This window comes from Oncorhynchus keta, chromosome 12 (genome assembly GCF_023373465.1).
Source record: "Oncorhynchus keta strain PuntledgeMale-10-30-2019 chromosome 12, Oket_V2, whole genome shotgun sequence".
NCBI lineage: Eukaryota > Metazoa > Chordata > Actinopteri > Salmoniformes > Salmonidae > Oncorhynchus > Oncorhynchus keta.
Genome location: NC_068432.1, coordinates 19,973,714 through 19,994,063, shown reverse-complemented (window position 1 = coordinate 19,994,063; position 20,350 = coordinate 19,973,714). Strand labels below are relative to the sequence as shown.

The following is a 20,350-nucleotide window of genomic DNA, read 5'->3' as shown; positions in this document are numbered from 1 at the left end:
TAAAAGAGCCACTCAGAGCTACAACAGAATAGAGTAAGGAACAAGTGAGGAAAAAGCCCACCTGGTGGATGTTGCGAGGAAATATAATGAAAGGAAACGGAGAGAAAGGGTGAAAAAAGGTGTTGAAAAGGGCATATGGCAAATAAAATCACATGGTGTACATGCCAGACTTCAAAGTGAGGAAGATGTAACGGAGATGGAAGAGTAAATACTGTCAGCTGGCATTGGTCAAGTTCTTTCATTTAGTGGAATACTTCATAAATAAAGTAATATGCGCAGTTATCTGCCTTTATTCATTGCCATATTGAAGAAAACACACACAAAATATAAGTATAAGATGTAGATTAAAGGTGATTACGGGACAACGCAATGTATTGTAATGACACAACCACCTCCTAGCCTAACACATAACACACAGCTGTCTGTGCGGGTCGCTACAGTATGTTAACTTTGTTGACAAACTGAATATATTTGAAATACTGTATCTAACCTCGTGACGGATGAAAATCCGTTCCCATCTTGTCAAAACCTCACTCCCCTTCATCCTATTTGCTTTAGAGGCATACGCGGACCAATCAAAAAATGCCATCGTTTCATCGACTATGTGATTGACAGGTTTGTGGTTCGCTCACACCATTGGCTCACACAAAAAGAACGTGGACTGACAAACCAATGACAGATCATAAAAACTCACAGCAACTCCCCTTTATGCCGCGTTCAAAACAACTTGGACATCTCCGACTTCCGAGAGTTCAAAACAACTTCGCTCTCTGAAAAAAAACGAGCTCCGACTCGGAACAATCTATTTGAACGGTCACCCAACTCGGAATTCTAACTCGGGAACTCAGGCCTCTTTCTAGAGCTCCGAATTTCCGACCTGAAGGTCAGTGATGTCATGATTTGACGAGTTCCCAGTTGTTTTGAACGCGGCATTTTCTCACCATGTGATGACGTGTCAAGAATGTGCCGGAAGCCTTCAGTTAGTCCAAAATGGCTTACCAGACTTTTCAGCAGGAATATTTACAGATTCCTGTTGTAACTCGGGCATACACAACTGCCTGCGTCCTCACCACCGCTGCCGTGGTAAGATAGTAGAATTTAATCTGAAACATGTTCTTGTCGGCAATGGAGACAGGGTCAGGCGTTTAGCTGTGGATGTCAGTCTGCTAACTCACTAGCTTGCTGCTTTTAGCTAGCGCGTCGCTGACAAAACAGAAGTGCTAAAGACAGTACGGTAGTGCACATTAATTAGCTAGAGTGCTAGACAGCTGTGTTTGTCGCCAAATAATTGTTATTGACTGTAGTTGGGCTGTCACCGACCTTGATCGAATTGACCAAATGTGTGCAATGGTCAGTAGCTAGCTAAATTGACTGCAGCTGGTAGCGAAACTTCTCAATGTATGATTATCTGTGAGCATAAGTGCATCTCGTAACGTTTACATTGCTGTTTTTTTTGTGCGGTTTACTGCCGCAATCAAAACAACTGGGAACTCGAAGATCTCCGACTTCTGTGCGTTCAAAACAACTGGGAACTCGCGAAAAAAGAGTTCCGACAGAGATATTTTTTAAATGATATTCAACTCGGAATTCCGACACAAACTCGGGCCTCTTTCTATAATTACCGACCTGAATATCACTAACATAATGATTTGAATGGCTCACGAGTGGCGCAGCGGTCTAAGGCACTGCATCTCAGTGCAAGAGGGGTTCGAATCCAGGCTGTATCACATCCGGCCGTGGTTGGGAGTCCTTTAGGGCGGTGCACAATTGGCCAATCGTCGTCCAGGTTTGGCCGGGGTCATTGTAAATACGACTTTCCGAGTTCAATAAATCTTACATTTAAAATAAAAATGGACCTCTATTTTTGTGAGTTCCCAGTTGTTTTGAACGTAGCATACATCTAGCTAGCAAGACATCCATGCTAATGAGCAAGTCAGATCTCTCCTCCTCGTGGACTGTTTAATCAGGCTCTAATACATTCTAGGCTGCTGTTTTCGATTATTTTAACTAGTTCTTAGGTGGAAAAGTACCCAATTGCCATACTTGAGTGAAAACAAAGATGCCTTAATAGAAAATGACTCAAGTGAAAGTCACCCAGTAAAATACTACTTAAGTAAAAGTATTTGGTTTTAAATATACTTAAGTATCATAAGTAAATGCAATTTCTAAATATACTTAAGTATCAAATCATTTCGAAATCCTTATATTGAGCAAACCGGAAGGCACCATTTAATTTTTTTTTAACATATAGCCAGGTGCACACTCCAACACTTAGACATCATTTACAAATTAATAATTTGTATTTAGTGATTCTGCCAGATCAGAGGCAGTAGGGATGACCAGGGATGTTCTCTTGATAAGTGTGTAAATTTGACTATTTTCATGTCCTGCTAAGCATTCATTGTGTGATGAGTACTTTTGTGTTTCAGGGAAAATGTATGGGATAAAAAGTACATTACTTTCTTTAGGAATGTAGTGAAGTAAATGTTGTCAAATATAAAGAGTAAAGTACAGATATGTAAAGATACTTTTTTGTAAGTACTCCACTGTATGAAAAATTATATATCCAGGCTGTTAAAAATAAATGTATTTATACAATGTTTGCTTTCAATCTTCAATAGCTCTTAAGACAGTGTGCCATGCCAAATCATATTTAATGAGCTTCAAAAGTATTGGGACAATTACTATTTTTTTGTTTGTTATTTTGGCTCTGTATTCAAACTCTTTGGATTGAAGTGCAGACTGTCAGCTTTCATTTGAGGGTAATTTCATCCATATCGGTTGAACTGTTTCAAAATTACAGCACTTTCTGTTCATAGACCAAAAAGTATAGGGGCAAATTCACTTACGTACGTTAAAGTAGTCAAAAGTTTAGTATTTGGTCCCATATTTGTAGCACATCGAGCTTGTGACTCTACAAACTTGTTGGATGCATTTGCGTTGTGCCTTCAAAGTCTCTTGCATAGTTTGTTTTGTTTCAGTATGTTGCATTGACAGTGTCTATATTGTGTTGATTCGATCACAATTACCACAGTAAATGGAAATGTATATAGTGTTAACTAACAGAACTTCAACTTTCTAGTTTTCCCTATCGTGCTTCCCCACGTAGAGAGAACATTGCTGTATCTTTTTTATTTGAAAGATTCTTTCTCGCTGATATGAAAGATTCATTTTTTATTTTTTATTTTACCTTTATTGAACTAGGCAAGTCATTTAAGAACAAATTCTTATTTTCAATGACTGCCTAGGAACAATGGTTAACTGCCTTGTTCTGGGGCAGAATGACAGATTGGTACCTTGTCAGCTCGGGAACTTTCAACCTTTCGGTTACTACTTGAGGCGGCAGGGTAGCCTGATGGTTAGAGTGGTGGACTAGTAACCGAAAAGTTGCAAGATCAAATCCCCGAGATGACAAGGTAAAAATCTGTTGTTCTGCCTCTGAACAGGCAGGATCTGTTCCTAGGCAGTCATTGAAAATAAGAATTTGTTCTTAACTGACTTGCCTAGTTAAATAAAGGTTAAACAATTTTTTAAAAATACATTACTACCCCAACGCTCTAACCACTAAGCTACCCTGCTGCCCCAGTCAAAGACCGTGTGTTTCGAAAAACCTGTTTCGCAAGCGATGATTATGGACGTTAAAACACCGCGTCGGAATTGGCGCCTGCCGTGTGCCACGATAACCGCTGAAAACCCTACGGAGAGAAGGGTTTTCGAAAGCTACCGTTTACCTTAGTTAAAGAGTTGCTGTTTAAAAGACTGTCAAGACTTGACTTAGCGTTTTCTGACAAAAGATGAATGATCAGGTAGAACAGGTGAACTATTGATTCTAATGAAGACACTTTCTTTGCTCTCACCCTCAGCAATTAGAACTCATCACACCTTTCCAACTATACTTCAATCCTGATTTGATACTAAGGAATTATCAGGTGAGTACATGCAATTTGTCATTTAGCTACTGTATGATATAAAAATATTTAAAATATAAAAATGTAATTAAATCAAAAAATATATTTTAGAGTTTTTAATCTTAGGCCTGCTGTGTATAGGTGAAGCAGTTACAAAAAAACTGAGATGCAAGGTTGACTGATTTCTCTGTTCTGTCTTGTAGGTATGGAGACTCATAACCAACTTTCTATTTTTTGGTCCAGTTGGCTTCAACTTCCTTTTCAATATGATTTTTTTGTATCCTTTTTCTGTTGCACATGTCTTGCCCTGAGTGTACTTGTGAAATGTATATTTTTTGTCCCTTTGATTGGAAGCACTATGCGACTCATAAAATACTTGTCTTGAGCAAGGCAAGCCATGTTTAATTTATTTTTAATCATGACAACTGTCTAATCATAGTGAATTCTAGGTTTAGTATTTGCTTTGCCCTTGCCAGATTACCTTAACCGTTGGCTTCCAGGTACCGATACTGTCGTATGCTGGAGGAGGGCTCTTTCAGGGGCCGCACCGCTGACTTTGTCTTTATGTTCCTCTTCGGTGGCCTTCTGATGACTGTATCCTTGTAACACTGTTACTTTCATGGTCTTAGTTGATACCGCAGGAGTCGAGACATGTTCAGCACCACATAGACTTAATGTGCCTGTATTTGACATATTCTTAGCAAGCTTCTGATTGAGCTCTTACTAAGGCCTGCTGTTGTATAATGCTGTATGTGTGTACAGGAAATATGTAGGCCAATGTTATCCACAGGTGCCTTAATGAGAAGCTCTTACGCAACAGTCACATTCCTTGCCACCTGAATATATATATGTACAGTGCCTTGCGAAAGTATTCGGCCCCCTTGAACTTTGTGACCTTTTGCCACATTTCAGGCTTCAAACATAAAGATATAAAACTGTATTTTTTTGTGAAGAATCAACAACAAGTGGGACACAATCATGAAGTGGAACAACATTTATTGGATATTTCAAACTTTTTTAACAAATCAAAAACTGAAAAATTGGGCGTGCAAAATTATTCAGCCAACTTTAGTTAATACTTTGTAGCGCCACCTTTTGCTGCGATTACAGCTGTAAGTCGCTTGGGGTATGTCTCTATCAGTTTTGCACATCGAGAGACTGAATTTTTTTCCCATTGCTCCTTGCAAAACAGCTCGAGCTCAGTGAGGTTGGATGGAGAGCATTTGTGAACAGCAGTTTTCAGTTCTTTCCACAGATTCTCGATTGGATTCAGGTCTGGACTTTGACTTGGACATTCTAACACCTGGATATGTTTATTTTTGAACCATTCCATTGTAGATTTTGCTTTATGTTTTGGATCATTGTCTTGTTGGAAGACAAATCTCCGCCCCAGTCTCAGGTCTTTTGCAGACTCCATCAGGTTTTCTTCCAGAATGGTCCTGTATTTGGCTCCATCCATCTTCCCATCAATTTTAACCATCTTCCCTGTCCCTGCTGAAGAAAAGCAGGCCCAAACCATGATTCTGCCACCACCATGTTTGACAGTGGGGATGGTGTGTTCAGGGTGATGGGCTGTGTTGCTTTTATGCCAAACATAACGTTTTGCATTGTTGCCAAAAAAGTTCAATTTTGGTTTCATCTGACCTGAGCATCTTCTTCCACATGTTTGGTGTGTCTCCCAGGTGGCTTGTGGCAAACTTTAAACAACACTTTTTATGGATATCTTTAAGAAATGGCTTTCTTCTTGCCACTCTTCCATAAAGGCCAGATTTGTGCAATATACGACTGATTGTTGTCCTATGGACAGAGTCTCCCACCTCAGCTGTAGATCTCTGCAGTTCATCCAGAGTGATCATGGGCCTCTTGGCTGCATCTCTGATCAGTCTTCTCCTTGTATGAGCTGAAAGTTTAGAGGGACGGCCAGTTCTTGGTAGATTTGCAGTGGTCTGATACTCCTTCAATTTCAATATTATCGCTTGCACAGTGCTCCTTGGGATGTTTAAAGCTTGGGAAATCTTTTTGTATCCAAATCCGGCTTTAAACTTCTTCACAACAGTATCTCGGACCTGCCTGGTGTGTTCCTTGTTCTTCATGATGCTCTCTGCGCTTTTAACGGACCTCTGAGACTATCACAGTGCAGGTGCATTTATACGGAGACTTGATTACACACAGGTGGATTGTATTTATCATCATTAGTCATTTAGGTCAACATTGGATCATTCAGAGATCCTCACGGAACTTCTGGAGAGAGTTTGCTGCACTGAAAGTAAAGGGGCTGAATAATTTTGCACGCCCAATTTTTCAGTTTTTAATTTTTTTTAATTTTTTAAAATATTCAATAAATGTCATTCCACTTCATGATTGTGTCCCACTTGTTGTTGATTCTTCACAAAAAAATACAGTTTTATATCTTTATGTTTGAAGCCTGAAATGTGGCAAAAGGTCGCAAAGTTCAAGGGGGCCGAATACTTTCGCAAGGCACTGTATATATATTTTATTTATTTATTTATTTATTGTTAGGCTAGTTGTCAAACCTGAGAATCAATTGGTTGATTGCCTGCAGTTGGCAACAGGTAGCCTAGAGGTTAAGAGCTTTGCGCCAGTAACCGAATGGTCGCTGGTTCGAATCCTCAAGCCGACAAGAGGGGGAAATCAACCCTTATGCCGCCGACTTCAGTTCAGCCCCCCGCACCGCTCTGATTCAGAGGGGTTGGGTTAAATGCAGAATACACATCTTGGTTGAATGCATTCTGTTGTGCAACTGACTAGGTATCCCCTTTCCTAAGTTAGGGTAAATCAACTCGAATAATGCTGTATGCCACAATTCAATCCACCAATTACTTTTTTTTCTCAGTAAGCACAAAGATATTTGGCACCTTTGTGAGTCTGGTGTTCTTGGGCCAAGCCTTCACCATCATGCTGGTGTACGTGTGGAGCAGGCGTAACCCCAACGTTCGCATGAACTTCTTTGGCCTGCTGAACTTTCAGGCACCCTTTCTCCCTTGGGTGCTCATGGGATTCTCTCTGCTGCTGGGCAACTCCATCATTGTGGATTTACTAGGTACCAGTCGCTCTAACCACCATAGCAAAATTCTGTAATGCGTCAATATTATTAAGGACTTGAAGATCAACAATGTTGTTGCCTTATTGACCATTGAGGAGTGGTGACTAGTCGGGTCAATGCTGTGTTCCCTTCCCTAAGGTATCGCTGTGGGTCATGTGTACTTCTTTCTGGAAGATGTGTTCCCAAACCAGCCAGGTGGTGGCAGATGGCTCAAGACTCCATTTTTTCTGTAAGTTTGGTATGGTTCTAGTACAGTCCAATAATGAATTTGTCTTATGATAGAAACTGCAGTGTTTACCCCACGAGTCTGCTGAGAGATGGTGATGTTGCTGGAGAGATGGGGGGCACAAACAAATAGCAGTAAGCTTGATACAGAGTTAACAATAGTCACTAATATATGGAAATTGCCAACATTTACAATGTTGTCACCAATGTTTTGACATGGTGTTCTGAAGGTATGCTGTCCTTGCGAGTGGTCGTGACAATGTTGTCTATGCTGATTGGTATTATTCCAGAAAAGGAAGGGCATATCAATAACTCTTAATGAAAGTAGAAATATACCATTCATTTATCAGATGAGTAAAGAATGTATGTACAGTTGAAGTTGGAAGTTTACATACACTTAGGTTGGAGTCATTAAAACTCGTTTTTCAACCACTCCACAAATTTCTTGGTAACAAACTATAGTTTTGGCAAGTCAGTTGTGTCATGCACAAAGTAGATGTCCTAAGTAATTTTTCCAACAATTGTTTACAGACAGGTTATTTAATTTATAATTCCCCGTATCACAATTCCAGTGGGTCAGAAGTTTACATACACTAAGTTGACTGTGCCTTTAAACAGCTTGGAAAATTCTAGAAAATATTGTCATGGCTTTAGAAGCTTCTGAACATCATTTTAGTCAATTGGAGGTGTACCTGTGAGGTATTTCAAGGCTTACCTTCAAACTCAGTGCCTCTTTGCTTGACATCATGGGGAAATCAGATAATAAAAATGGTAGACCTCCACAAGTCTGGTTCATCCTTGGGATCAATTTCCAAATGCCTGAAGGTACCAAGTTCATCTGTACAAACAATAGTACGCAAGTATAAACACCATGGGACCACGCAGCAATCATAACGCTCAGGAAGAAGACGCGTTCTGTCTCCTAGAGATTAACGTACTTTGGTGTGAAAAGTGCAAATCAATCCCAGAACAACCGCAAAGGACCTTGTGAAGATGCTGGAGGAAACAGGAACAGAAGTATCTATATCCACAGTAAAACGAGTCCTATATTAACATAACCTGAAAGGCCGCTCAGCAAGGAAAAAGCCACTGCTCCAAAACTGCCATAAAGCCAGACTACAGTTTGCAACTGCACATGGGGACAAAGATTGTACTTTTTGGAGAAATGTCCTCTGGTCTGATGAAACAAAAATAGAACTGTTAGGCCATCATGACCATTGTTATGTTTGGAGGAAAAAGGGAAGCTTGCAAGCCGAAGAACACCATCCCAACCATGATGCACGGGGGTGGCAGCATCATGCAGGAGGGGCTGGTGCACTTCACAAAATAGATGGCATCATGAGGAAGGAAAATTATATGGATATATTGAAGAAACATCTCAAGACATCAGTCATGAAGTTAAAACTTGGTTCGCAAATGGGTCTTCCAAATAGACAATGACCCCAAGCATACTTCCAAAGTTGTGGCAAAATGGCTTAAGGAGAACAAAGACAAGGTATTGGTGTCGCCTTCACAAAGCCCTGACCTCAATCCCATAGAAAATTTGTGGGCAGAACTGAAAAAGTGTGTGAAAGCACACCTGACTCAGTTACACCAGCTCTGTCAGGAGGAATGGGCCAAAATTCACTCTACTTATTGTGGGAAGCTTGTGGAAGGCTACACAATGTTTGACCCAAGTTAAACAATTTAAAGGCAATGCTACCAAATACTAATTGAGTGTATGTAAACTTCTGACCCACTGGGAATGTGATGAAATAAATCACTCTACTATTATTCTGACATTTCACATTCTTAAAATAAAGTGGTGATCCTAACTGACCTAAGACGGATAATTTTTACAAGGATTATAAATGTCAGGAATTGTGAAAAGCTGACATTAAATGTATTTGGCTAAGGTGTATGTAAACTTCTGACTTCAACTGTATGTATGTATCTTAAGCATATTGCACTGTTTTGTTTGGTATACAGTACATTTGGAAAGTATTCAGACCCCTTGACTTTTTCCATGTTTTGTTACAGCCTTATTCCAAAATTGATTGAGAAAAACAAAACAATTCAATCTACATACAATAACCCATAATGACGAAGCAAAAACAGGTTTAGATTTTTGTGCAAAAAAAATAAGAACCATTTACATAAGTATTCAGACCCTTTACTCAGTACTTTGTTGAAGCACCTTTGGCAGCGATGACCCTTTCAAGGATTCTTGGGTATTACGCTATAAGCTTGGCACACTTGTATTTGGGGAGTTTCTCACATTTTTCTATGCAGATTCTCTAAAGCTCTGTTAGGTTGGATGGGGAGTGTCGCTGCACAGCTATTTTTAGTTCTCTCCAGAATTGTTCAAGTCCAGGCTCTGGCTGGATCACTCGGACATTCAGAGACTTGTCCCGAAACCACTCCTGCGTTGTCTTGGCTGTGTGCAAGGAGTTCAATTTTGTTTTCATCAGACCAGAGAATCTTGTTTCTCGTGGTCTGCGAGTCTTTAGGTGCCATTTGGCAAACTCCAAGCCGGCTGTCATGTGCATTTTACTGAGGAGTGGCTTCCGTCTGGCCACTCTACCATTAAAGGCCTGATTGGTGGAGTGCTGCAGAGATGGTTGTTCTCCCATCTCCACAGAGGAACTCTGGAGGTCTGGCAGAGTGACCATCGGGTTCTTAGTCACCTCCCTGACCAAGGCCCTTCTCCCCCGATTTCTCAGTTTGGCTGGGCAGCCAGCTCTTGGAAGAGTCTTGGTTGTCGCAAACTAATTCCATTTAAGAATGATGGAGGCCACTGTTCTTGGGGACCTTCAATGCTGCAGAAATGTTTTGGTACCCTTCCCCGGATCTGTGTCTCGACACAATCCTGTCTTGGAGGTCTACGGACAATTCCTTCGACCTCATGGTTTGGTTTTTGCTCTGACATGCACCGTCATCCGTGGGACCTTTTTTTATATTGACAGGTGTGTGCCTTTCCGTATCATGTCCAATCGATTGAATTTACCACAGATGGACTCCAAGTTGTAGAAACATCTCAAGGATGCTCAATGGAAACAGGATGCACCTGAGCTTAATTTCGAGTCTCTTAGCAAAGAGTCTGAATACTTATGTAAATAAGGTACGTTTTTTTATGAAAATATATATACATTTTGCTTTGTCATTATGGGGTAGTGTGTGTGTGTGTGTGTGTGTGTGTGTGGACTGATGAGGAAAACAATTTAATCCATTTTAGAGTAAGGCTGCAACATAACAAAAGGTGGAAAAGGTCGAGGGGTCTGAATATTTTCGTGAATGCACTGCATGTAGATCCTTCACCTGTCTGTAATTCTCTCTCTCACAGTAAGATGCTGTTTGACACTCCAGAGGAGGATGCCAACTACAACCCTCTTCCCGAAGAGCGTCCGGGGGGGTTCGCCTGGGGAGAGGGACAGCGCCTCGGGGGTTAATCTAGCCCCCCACCACAGGATCACTTTATAATGGACTTTTCCTCAGTGAGAGACCGAGGGACAAACTTGGTCTTTTTTTCCGACTTGTTTCTCTAGTTCTGGATGGAAAACGCCAATCTCCAACCAGAGCTTTTCGGAGATTGTTGTGTGACTTACATCTCCCTCAAACTGTTCAATAAGCCAGACTGTCACTTTAAGACCACATGAGTGGACATAACAGGAAGTGACTTTTGATGGTTAACCTTTGGTTGTGTTGAGATTTGGCTTTATCTCTGTGGGGGAAAAATGAGGCTCAACAATATTGTCAAATGATGGGAAACAGTGGAAAAAAAATCTGAATGAATTCAGATTGAGTGTTTTCTTTTACTTTTTAAAAAGAATAAACGTGTGGCATATGTAGATAATGCTGGAGATATTTTCTTTGTAAATTTTCTGCAGTGTTGCATCAGTTGAAGCAAGTTTTTCTGTAAGGAGTTCCATAATGAAATTAGAAATGTATTCAGTCATTTGATTCCAGTACCAAAAGAGTGCTTGGATGCACTAGGATCAACAATGTGAGAACGCTTACGTAACTTACATTGTTTATTGCAACTGTAGAAAACATGTACTGTGGACAAATCAAATAAGCATACGTTACTCTATAGTACTGCCCTCATTGCAGTGTGGAAGGAAGGGGGAGTCAATTTGACCGACCATTGTGTTGCATGCCAGGCTTCTAGGCTCGACAAGAGACTAGACATTTTGAAACTCCTGCAACAAACCCTTCAGTATTCAAATTGAAACTAAACGGCTTCTCTTTTTTTTAAAGTTTCGGTTACATACAGTAAATAGTATACGCTTCACTTTTTTGCAGTTCTTTACCTTTATGGCAGGGCTTATAGATTTACATTTGTATTTTAATCAATACAGATTTTGAAATGCTTATTGTTTGTTTCATTGTCAATAACCAGAGGATCTAATCTTTTAACTTAAATTAAGTCACTGGTGGACAAGGAAAGTCACCGTTCTCCCATTTCTATTCTTACACTATCTGATCTGTTTGAAACCTTTTACAGTTATTGGTTTCATAAAACATGGCAAGGTCTGCAGCTTCATGATCCATAGTGAGCTAAGAGCATAAGTACACAGTTGTAAACACAATCTAACATCGATGATTCCTAGAACTACAGGGTTTTAACAACTATGCTGGTTTGTAAACTCAAGCCTCGGAGGTTACTACTTAGATGTAAAGACTGAGTAAAATGATTAAATATACCACTTCACTTGTGTTGATTCCTGATACAACTGGTTTGGTCTATGGGATTTAAAAAGTTAGCAAAACCAGCACCATTGACAATCATATGGTACTAGGTAATCACTAAGATTGTTAATTTTCTGTGCACCATTATATTATATTCAATTGAAACTACACAGCTTTATTTTTTTTCTGCTAACTACAGCCTAATAGTTTCAGTTACATGGTATACCCTGAAACACAAATTGTGTTATTCTTGAAAGAAATTGTCCATTGTTACAAGAGAGCTTTTTGGTAAATACCAGAAAGCTATACTTTAGTCTTATGCAAACTGGTAAAGCATTGCCAAATAAATAATAATATAATAATTTAAACATGAAGCCGTATCAGCCAAGGGATAGTCGTATTTCTGCAGAACATCTATTTTTGGCTAGTAGGAGTATACATTACATATGTACCACAACAGTGTCTTCAGTATAGTCTCCATTGCCTCTGGCTTTATCCCAGATCATCATAGTCCTCCTCGATCTGACAGTCTGCTCCGATGTCATCGTAGTCCTCTGGAATGCCGTCATTGTCCTTACACACCAGTGTCTCTGTGTGATGGTACGGTGGAGGAGGGGCATTGTCATCTACTTTCACATAGTCAGGTAGCCCTACAAGGTTCTCATAGCTTTCAGTCTCTGGAAAGCAAAGATGCACATTATTGACAGTTGAGGCTGACGTTGTACAGGGCCTAAAAAGTGTTACTGTGGGCTTAAAAGGTTCCTATTGTGAATGTTTCAACACAACAGCTTATCCTTGTGTAATATTACTCCCAATGTGTGCTTATGATTGCATTTCAAGGCTTATTGAATTAAATCTGATGCTTACTGGGACAGGATGTGAGAAACTGAGTCCTGGGTGGTAAAGGAGGCAAATCATCCTCCAGATCTTTGAGATGATATTTGCTGCTTCTGGATGGGGGAGAAACCTGAGAAATTAGATCTCCACTTTGGAAAATACTTTTTACAAAACCCCTCCCTTCCCTGGACTACTAAGAATGCTTAAAACAACTCGCATAAATTGAATCAAAGGTTTTAGGAATAGAGGACCAAACTTGTGGTTTTAATTGTGATAATGAATGATGAGGCAACAAATTCAACTACTATAAGTGTCAATAGAAATGTAGGTTACATCTACATCAGCTGAAAATAGTACAAGAGACTTACTGGGCATAATACTGAGGCGTAGTGCGACTTGGTGTATTTGTATTGTATTGTTCAGCAGCTGTAGAAAAGATAAGACTGTTGATACAATACTTTGAAAAGACAGTTCATATAAGTAGAGAAATGGATCTGTAACGCTCACAATAATGCTACTGATGTAAGTGTAATTGAAAATACTTACCTTTCTTGGAAATACACTGGTTGATAAGAATGAAGATGAGACCTATTACCATGGAAACAAAAATCATTCCAAGAACCACCCACAGCCAGAAGAGATCCCGTAAAGGTTCCATGAGTGATCTAGTCCACAGTGCACAAAAGAGCCCAAATATACATGTAAGTAATTGATGATGACCTCTCACAAAATTCCATAGAAATGGCTTCATGGAAGATTTTGCAAGAGGTGTAACTTGTTAAAAAAGAAATGTTTGATTGCACATAATTTTAACATGTTCAACTTCATAAAACATTTTTTTCCCCTAAGTGCCAAATAAAATACCAGGTTTGACTGTAACAGGGTTGACAATTTCATGTTAAATCAGCCATCAAACCCCTTGTGACGGGGAATCAAAGCTTGTTGTGTGCAAAAGGGAGTGGCAATTGAATGCAAGATACACAAAGAATAAAAAAACAAATGTCTAGCCTGTCTATGGGTAACAGGGTTGATGTGTTATACTCGACGTGCTCAGTTTCCCACCACAAAACAACAGAAAATGGCCATAAAGAGTAAAACCAGGTTACTTGCGTTTAATGTGAATTGACTATAACAGTGCATTCGAAAAATATTCAGACCCCTTGACTTTTTCCACATTTTGTTACATTAGTCTTATTCTAAAATTATTCTAAAAAGTACACAACACTCCATAATGATAAAGCAAAAACTGTTTTGAAATTTCAACCCAAAATTCAATATAAAAAATGTAAATATCACATTTACCTACAGTTGAAGTCGGAAGTTTACATACACCTTAGCCAAATATATTTAAACTCAGTTTTTCACAATTCCTGACACTTAATCCTAGTAAACATTCCCTGTCTTAGGTCAGTTAGGATCACCACTTTATTTAAAGAATGTGAAATGTCAGAATAATAGGAGAGAGTGATTTATTTCAGCTTTCTTTCTTTCATCACATTCCCAGTGGGTCAGAAGTTTATGTACACTCAATTAGTATTTGGTAACACTGCCTTTAAATTGTTTAACTTGGGTCAAATGTTTCGGGCAGTCTTCCACAGGATTCCCACAATAAGTTGGATGAATCTTGGCCCATTCCTCCTGACAGAGCTGATGTAACTGAGTCAGGTTTGTAGGCCTCCTTGCTCGCACATAATCTTTCAGTTCTGCCCACACATTTTCCATAGGATTGAGGTCAGTGCTTTGTGATGGCCACTCCAATACCTTGACTTTGTTGTCCTTAAACCGTTTTGCCACAACATTGGAAGTATGCTTGGGGTCATTGTCCATTTGGAAGACCCATTTGCAACCAAGCTTTAACTTCCTGACTGATGTCTTGAGCTGTTTCTTCAATATATACACAATTTTCCTGCTTCATGATGCCATCTATTTTGTGAAGTGCACCAGTCCCTCCTGCAGCAAAGCACCCCCACAACATGATGCTGCCACCCCTGTGCTTCACGGTTGGGATGGTGTTCTTTGGCTTGCAAGCTTCCCCCTTTTCCCTCCAAACATAGCAATGGTCATTATGGCCAAACAGTTCTATTTTTGTTTCATCAGACCAGAGGACATTTCTCCAAAAAGTATGATCTTTTTTCCCATGTGCAGTCACAAACCGTAGTCTGGCTTTTTTATGGCGGTTTTGAAGCAATGGCTTCCTTGCTGAGCGGCCTTTCAGGTTATGTCGATATAGGACTCGTTTTACTGTGGGTAGAGATATTTTGTACCTGTTTCCTCCAGCATCTTCACAAGGTCCTTTGCTGTTGTTCTGGGATTGATTTACACTTTTCGCACCAAAGTACATTAGTCTCTTTCCCCCTTCTGATGACCAGGTGGCGAATCGCATCTCTGCATGTCTGGCAGACATATCAGTGTGTATGACGGATCACCACCTCAAGCTGAACCTCGGCAAGACGGAGCTGCTCTTCCTCCCGGGGAAGGACTGCCCGTTCCATGATCTCGCCATCACGGTTGACAACTCCATTGTGTCCTTCTCCCAGAGCGCTAAGAACCTTGGCGTGATCCTGGACAACACCCTGTCGTTCTCAACTAACATCAAGGCGGTGGCCCGTTCCTGTAGGTTCATGCTCTACAACTTCCGCAGAGTACGACCCTGCCTCACACAGGAAGCGGCGCAGGTCCTAATCCAGGCACTTGTCATCTCCCGTCTGGATTACTGCAACTCGCTGTTGGCTGGGCTCCCTGCCTGTGCCATTAAACCCCTACAACTCATCCAGAACGCCGCAGCCCGTCTGGTGTTCAACCTTCCCAAGTTCTCTCACGTCACCCCGCTCCTCCGCTCTCTCCAATGGCTTCCAGTTGAAGCTCGCATCCGCTACAAGACCATGGTGCTTGCCTACGGAGCTGTGAGGGGAACGGCACCTCAGTACCTCCAGGCTCTGATCAGGCCCTACACCCAAACAAGGGCACTGCGTTCATCCACCTCTGGCCTGCTCGCCTCCCTACCACTGAGGAAGTACAGTTCCCGCTCAGCCCAGTCAAAACTGTTCGCTGCTCTGGCCCCCAATGGTGGAACAAACTCCCCCACGACGCCAGGACAGCGGAGTCAATCACCACCTTCCGGAGACACCTGAAACCCCACCTCTTTAAGGAATACCTAGGATAGGATAAAGTAATCCTTCTCACCCCCCCCCCCTTAAAAGATTTAGATGCACTATTGTAAAGTGGCTGTTCCACTGGATGTCATAAGGTGAATGCACCAATTTGTAAGTCGCTCTGGATAAGAGCGTCTGCTAAATGACTTAAATGTAAATGTAATGTAAATGTCTCTAGGAGACGAACGCGTCTCCTTACTGAGCTGTATGACTGCTGCGTGGTCCCATGGTGTTTATACTTGCGTACTATTGTTTGTACAGATGAACGTGGCACCATCAGGCATTTGGAAATTGCTCCCAAGGATGAAGCAGACTTCTGGAGGTCTACAATGCTTTTCTGAGGTCTTTTGATTTTCCCATGATGTCAAGCAAAGATGCACTGAGTTTGAAGATAGGCCTTGAAATACATCCACAGGCACAGGTTCAACAATTATGTCAATTAGCCCATCAGAAGCTTCTAAAGACATTACATAATTTTCTGGAATTTTCCAAGCTTTTTAAAGGCACAGTCAACTTGGTGTATGTTAACTTCTGACCCACTGGAATTGTGATTAAGTGAAATAATCTGTCTGTAAACAATTGTTGTAAGAATGACTTGTGTCATGCACAAAGTAGATATGCTAACCGACTTGCCAAAACTACAGTTTGTTACCAAGAAATTTGTGGAGTGGTTGAAAAGCAAGTTTTAATGACTACAACCTAAGTGTATGTAAACTTCCGAGTTCAACTGTAATTATTCAGACGCTTTACTCAGTACTTTGTTGAAGCACATTTAGCAGCAATTAGAGCCTCGAGTCTTCTTGGGTATGACGCTACAAGCTTGGCACACCTGTTTCTGGGGAGTTTCTCACATTCTTCTCTGTAGATCCTCTCATGCTCTGTCAGGTTGGATGGAGAGTGCCGCTGCACAGCTATTTTCAGGGTTCAAGTCCGGTTCTGGCTGGGCCACTCAATGCTGCAGAAATGTTTTTGTACCCTTTCCTAGATCTGTGGCTCGACACAATCCTGTCTCGAACCTCTACGGACAATGACTTGGTTTTTGCCTGAAATGCACTGTCAACTGTGGGACCTTTTATATTGACAGGGGTGTGCCTTTCAAAATCAATTACAATCAATTACATTTACCACAGGTGGACTCCAAGTTGTAGAAACCTCCTAAGGATGATCAATGGAAACAGAACGCACCTGAGCTCAATTTAAAGTCTCCTAGCGAAGCGTCTGAATACTTATGAAAATAAGGTATTTAAAAAATAAATACATCGAAAAACCTGTTTACGCATGTCATTATGGTGTATTGTGTGTAGATTGAGGAGGAAAAACTTTTTAAAAATCCATTTTAGAATAAGGCTGTAACGTAACACCATTTGGAAAAAGGGAAAGGGTCTGATCTTTCCAAATGCACTGTAGATGTTCAATGTTTGAAAGGATTAGTTGCACTATATTAAAATTAGAGTTCAGCTCACATAACAGGATTAATCTTAAAATGAGGGACAGATGTAAATGAATCACTAATCTCATGAAATAAAGAAATCTTCAGAAATGACTGTCAAATCAACAAAATAACTATGACGTTACAAACTTGGTGAAATGTTAGGTTTAAGTTGGTTAAATCTTCCTAGAAGTCAGAGGGTGCACGGGGGGAAATGTCAAGATACTAAAACGTTTCTGCTTTAGCATGTCTTTGGAACGACCTAATACAAGTAAATAACTGATGGGCACCTACATCAACATCGTTCTGCATTTCTGCCTTTTCTCCATGAAATGTCACTTCCCCATTTCTGAACTGGCCAAGTCTTGTGGTTATTTTAGCCTACACTGTGTTGACATGCCACTTATTACTGTCATTGTTTTCCATTGAAGCAGACTGTTTTATTATCTCTATAATTGATCAATAAAAAAACGGTGTAGACAATTGTACTAAACTAAAGGGGAAAAGTGATTTGATTTTTACATAATAAATCTCATTCTTTGTTTTTTTTGACAGTCACGCTCAATCCTGAGCACCTTTACATGCACCTAATACTACATTTATATCTTAGCTGTAATGGAAGTTAAGTTCATACATTTCCCATGAACTGTGTTTGCCACAGACACAGCTGGTAAATGGTACTAATTCACACTTATCTCTGTGACCAGAGTTTGATGTAAATGACCGATGTTTATCAGACAACATGCACAACATCCTTTCACAGCTGCATACCTTTTTATAGAACTAAATAACTTCCGGCAATGTACTTTTTCTAAGAAGTTCTAGTCTGAGAGAGAGATGATGTATTCACAATTAAAAGCTGTTGCAGAGTAGGCTGTTGTTAAATTGTTATTTATTTATTCTATTTTAAATGAATAATAAATTAATGATAAATAAGACCTTTATGGTAGTAAACTACCATTACCAACAGTAATTATCATACAAAATAAACCCCCAACCTGCCTCCATAGGCTATGGTTATTCTTATAAAATAACATATAGTTATTTTATCAACACCATAATCAAACAATAACAATATCACCTATTGCATTTATTGAACAATTAGGTTTATGGTCAGCACAGTTTTATAGTACGCCATAGCCTAGAAGAAAATATTTAGCTGACAATTAAGTATTTCTTTGTTCTTATGACAATAGAATACACCTCTCAAATAGATGGCACATGCCTTACCTTACAAGGAAAGTCGAACAGCTGAAAACTAGGATTGTGTGGGTCAATGATATTCTTAGTTCTAAGCTGTGTACAGAAGATAGGGAGACTCTTATGGGATCATGATTCACTTCTGAGGTCTGAGGCTTCAGCCAACTCATTTCCTCTCAGTCATATTAAAAGGAACTACCCATACCCATCACTCTGCTGCATGCAGTGTGTGTGTGTGTGTGATAAAGGGAAAATGAATAAAAGGACCGATAAGGTCTACCATGTGCCGTGGTTACTAAGCAATGCTGCTGCAACCTCGTGTTGGAAAGTTGCGAATCGGAATAGTCAAACTCAAATGTGTTTATTTCAGCTGGGAGTAAGACAGGCTATCAGACAGCTTCTGTGCATGTCTCTGGTTTGATCAGTCCAATAACATGGAGGTCTTTGACGGTTTACAAGCTGCAGTTTTTTTGTTGACTTATTATCGTTCTTGCTAACATACTCAGATGTATCATTTGTCAATAGAGATCCCCATGCCGATGACTCGTTCCATGGCATTGATCATCAGTTTGACCATGAGCCACAGAGTCAACTAATGGTCAACTAATCAAATCAAATCATATTGTATTGGTCACATACACATGGTTAGCAGATGCTATTGCTTGTGCTTTTAGTTCTGACAGTGCAGCAATATCTAAAATGTAATCTACCAATTTCACAACAACTACCTAATACACACAAATCTAAGTAAAGAAATGAAATAAGAATATATACATATAAATACATGGTTGCGCAATGACAGAGCAGCATAGTCAAGATGGTATAAAATACAATACATACTGAGATGAGATGAGTGATGTAAGATATGTAAACATTATTAAAGTGGCATTATTAAAGTGACTAGTGATCCATTTACTAAAGTGGCCAATGATGTCAAGCCGGTATGTAGCCAGCAGCCTCTCTGTGTTAGTGATGCCTGTTTAACAGTCTCTCGGTCCCAGCTTTGATGCACCTGTACTGACCTCGATTTCTGGATGGTAGCGGGGTGAATATGCAGTGGCTCGGGAGGTTGTTGTCCTTGATCATTCTTTTGGCCTGTAGTTTGCCCCTGGTGATGCGATGTGCAGAACGCACCACCCTCTGGAGAGCATTACAGTTGTGGGTGGTGCAGTTGCCATACCAGGCGGTGATACAGTCCGACCAGATGCTCTCAATTATGCATCTATAAAAGTTTGTGAGGGTTTTAGGTGACAAGACACATTTCTTCAGTCTCCTGAGGTTGAAGATGCACTGAATGCTGAGCTATAGTCAATTAATAGAATCAATGTATGGATCCACTAAGGTAGGGTCATCAAGAGAATGGTTGTCAATATGAACTGATTTGTTAGCTAGTTGCTATGAATGATTCAGAAAGCACACTATATATTAAAAAAAAGGGTGAAAATGGCGCTGGAGGGGATGGCTGCCATTTTACAGGCTACTAACCAACTGTGCTATTTTGTTTGTTTTTTCACATTGTTTGTAACTGTTTTTGTACATAAAGTTGCTGCTACCATCTCTTATGTCCGAAAACAGCTTCTAGACATCAGAACACAGATTACTCACCTCGAAGTGGACAAAGATTTTTTCATTAATGAGTCTGACGTAAAGGAAATACTGCTTTCTGGAGAACAGGCCCAATTCCCTGTCATTTGTATGAGGAAAAGGCGAAGAACAGAGGGAGAAGATCAGGGTGCCTTGTGAGGATTCGGAGACGAGTGAGTAAATCGGCACTACCATCGGTTCTATTTGCCAACGTGCAACCACTGGAAAACAAACTCAATGATCTACGGCCAAGACTACCCTACCAACGGGACATTAAAAACTG

At 40.3% G+C, this 20,350-nt stretch overlaps 2 protein-coding genes across 4 annotated transcripts; one reads left to right on the top strand and one right to left on the bottom strand.

Moving 5' to 3' along the window:
* Nucleotides 1–860: 860 nt before the first annotated feature.
* On the top strand, nucleotides 861–11,029 carry LOC118391091 (derlin-2). Its single transcript, XM_035782103.2, has 7 exons — nucleotides 861–1,083; nucleotides 3,864–3,929; nucleotides 4,112–4,185; nucleotides 4,409–4,502; nucleotides 6,774–6,969; nucleotides 7,111–7,201; nucleotides 10,520–11,029. Exons 1-7 carry the CDS (start codon nucleotides 991–993, stop codon nucleotides 10,623–10,625), a joined length of 720 nt encoding a protein of 239 aa, XP_035637996.1. The 5' UTR covers nucleotides 861–990; the 3' UTR covers nucleotides 10,626–11,029.
* Nucleotides 10,520–18,635, bottom strand: LOC118391093 (uncharacterized). 3 transcript variants are annotated; one of them, XM_035782108.2, is made up of 5 exons: nucleotides 18,514–18,635; nucleotides 13,249–13,367; nucleotides 13,071–13,128; nucleotides 12,733–12,815; nucleotides 10,520–12,542 (listed from the first exon to the last, which is right to left on the bottom strand). In XM_035782108.2, exons 2-5 carry the CDS (start codon nucleotides 13,358–13,360, stop codon nucleotides 12,358–12,360), a joined length of 438 nt encoding a protein of 145 aa, XP_035638001.1. In that variant the 5' UTR covers nucleotides 13,361–13,367; nucleotides 18,514–18,635; the 3' UTR covers nucleotides 10,520–12,357. The 3 variants fall into 3 exon arrangements, with proteins under 3 accessions (XP_035638001.1, XP_035638000.1, XP_035637999.1); XM_035782107.2 differs by lacking the exon at nucleotides 18,514–18,635 and having other exon boundaries at nucleotides 12,215–12,455; nucleotides 13,249–13,724; XM_035782106.2 differs by lacking the exon at nucleotides 18,514–18,635 and having other exon boundaries at nucleotides 12,215–12,542; nucleotides 13,249–13,697.
* Nucleotides 18,636–20,350: the final 1,715 nt, after the last annotated feature.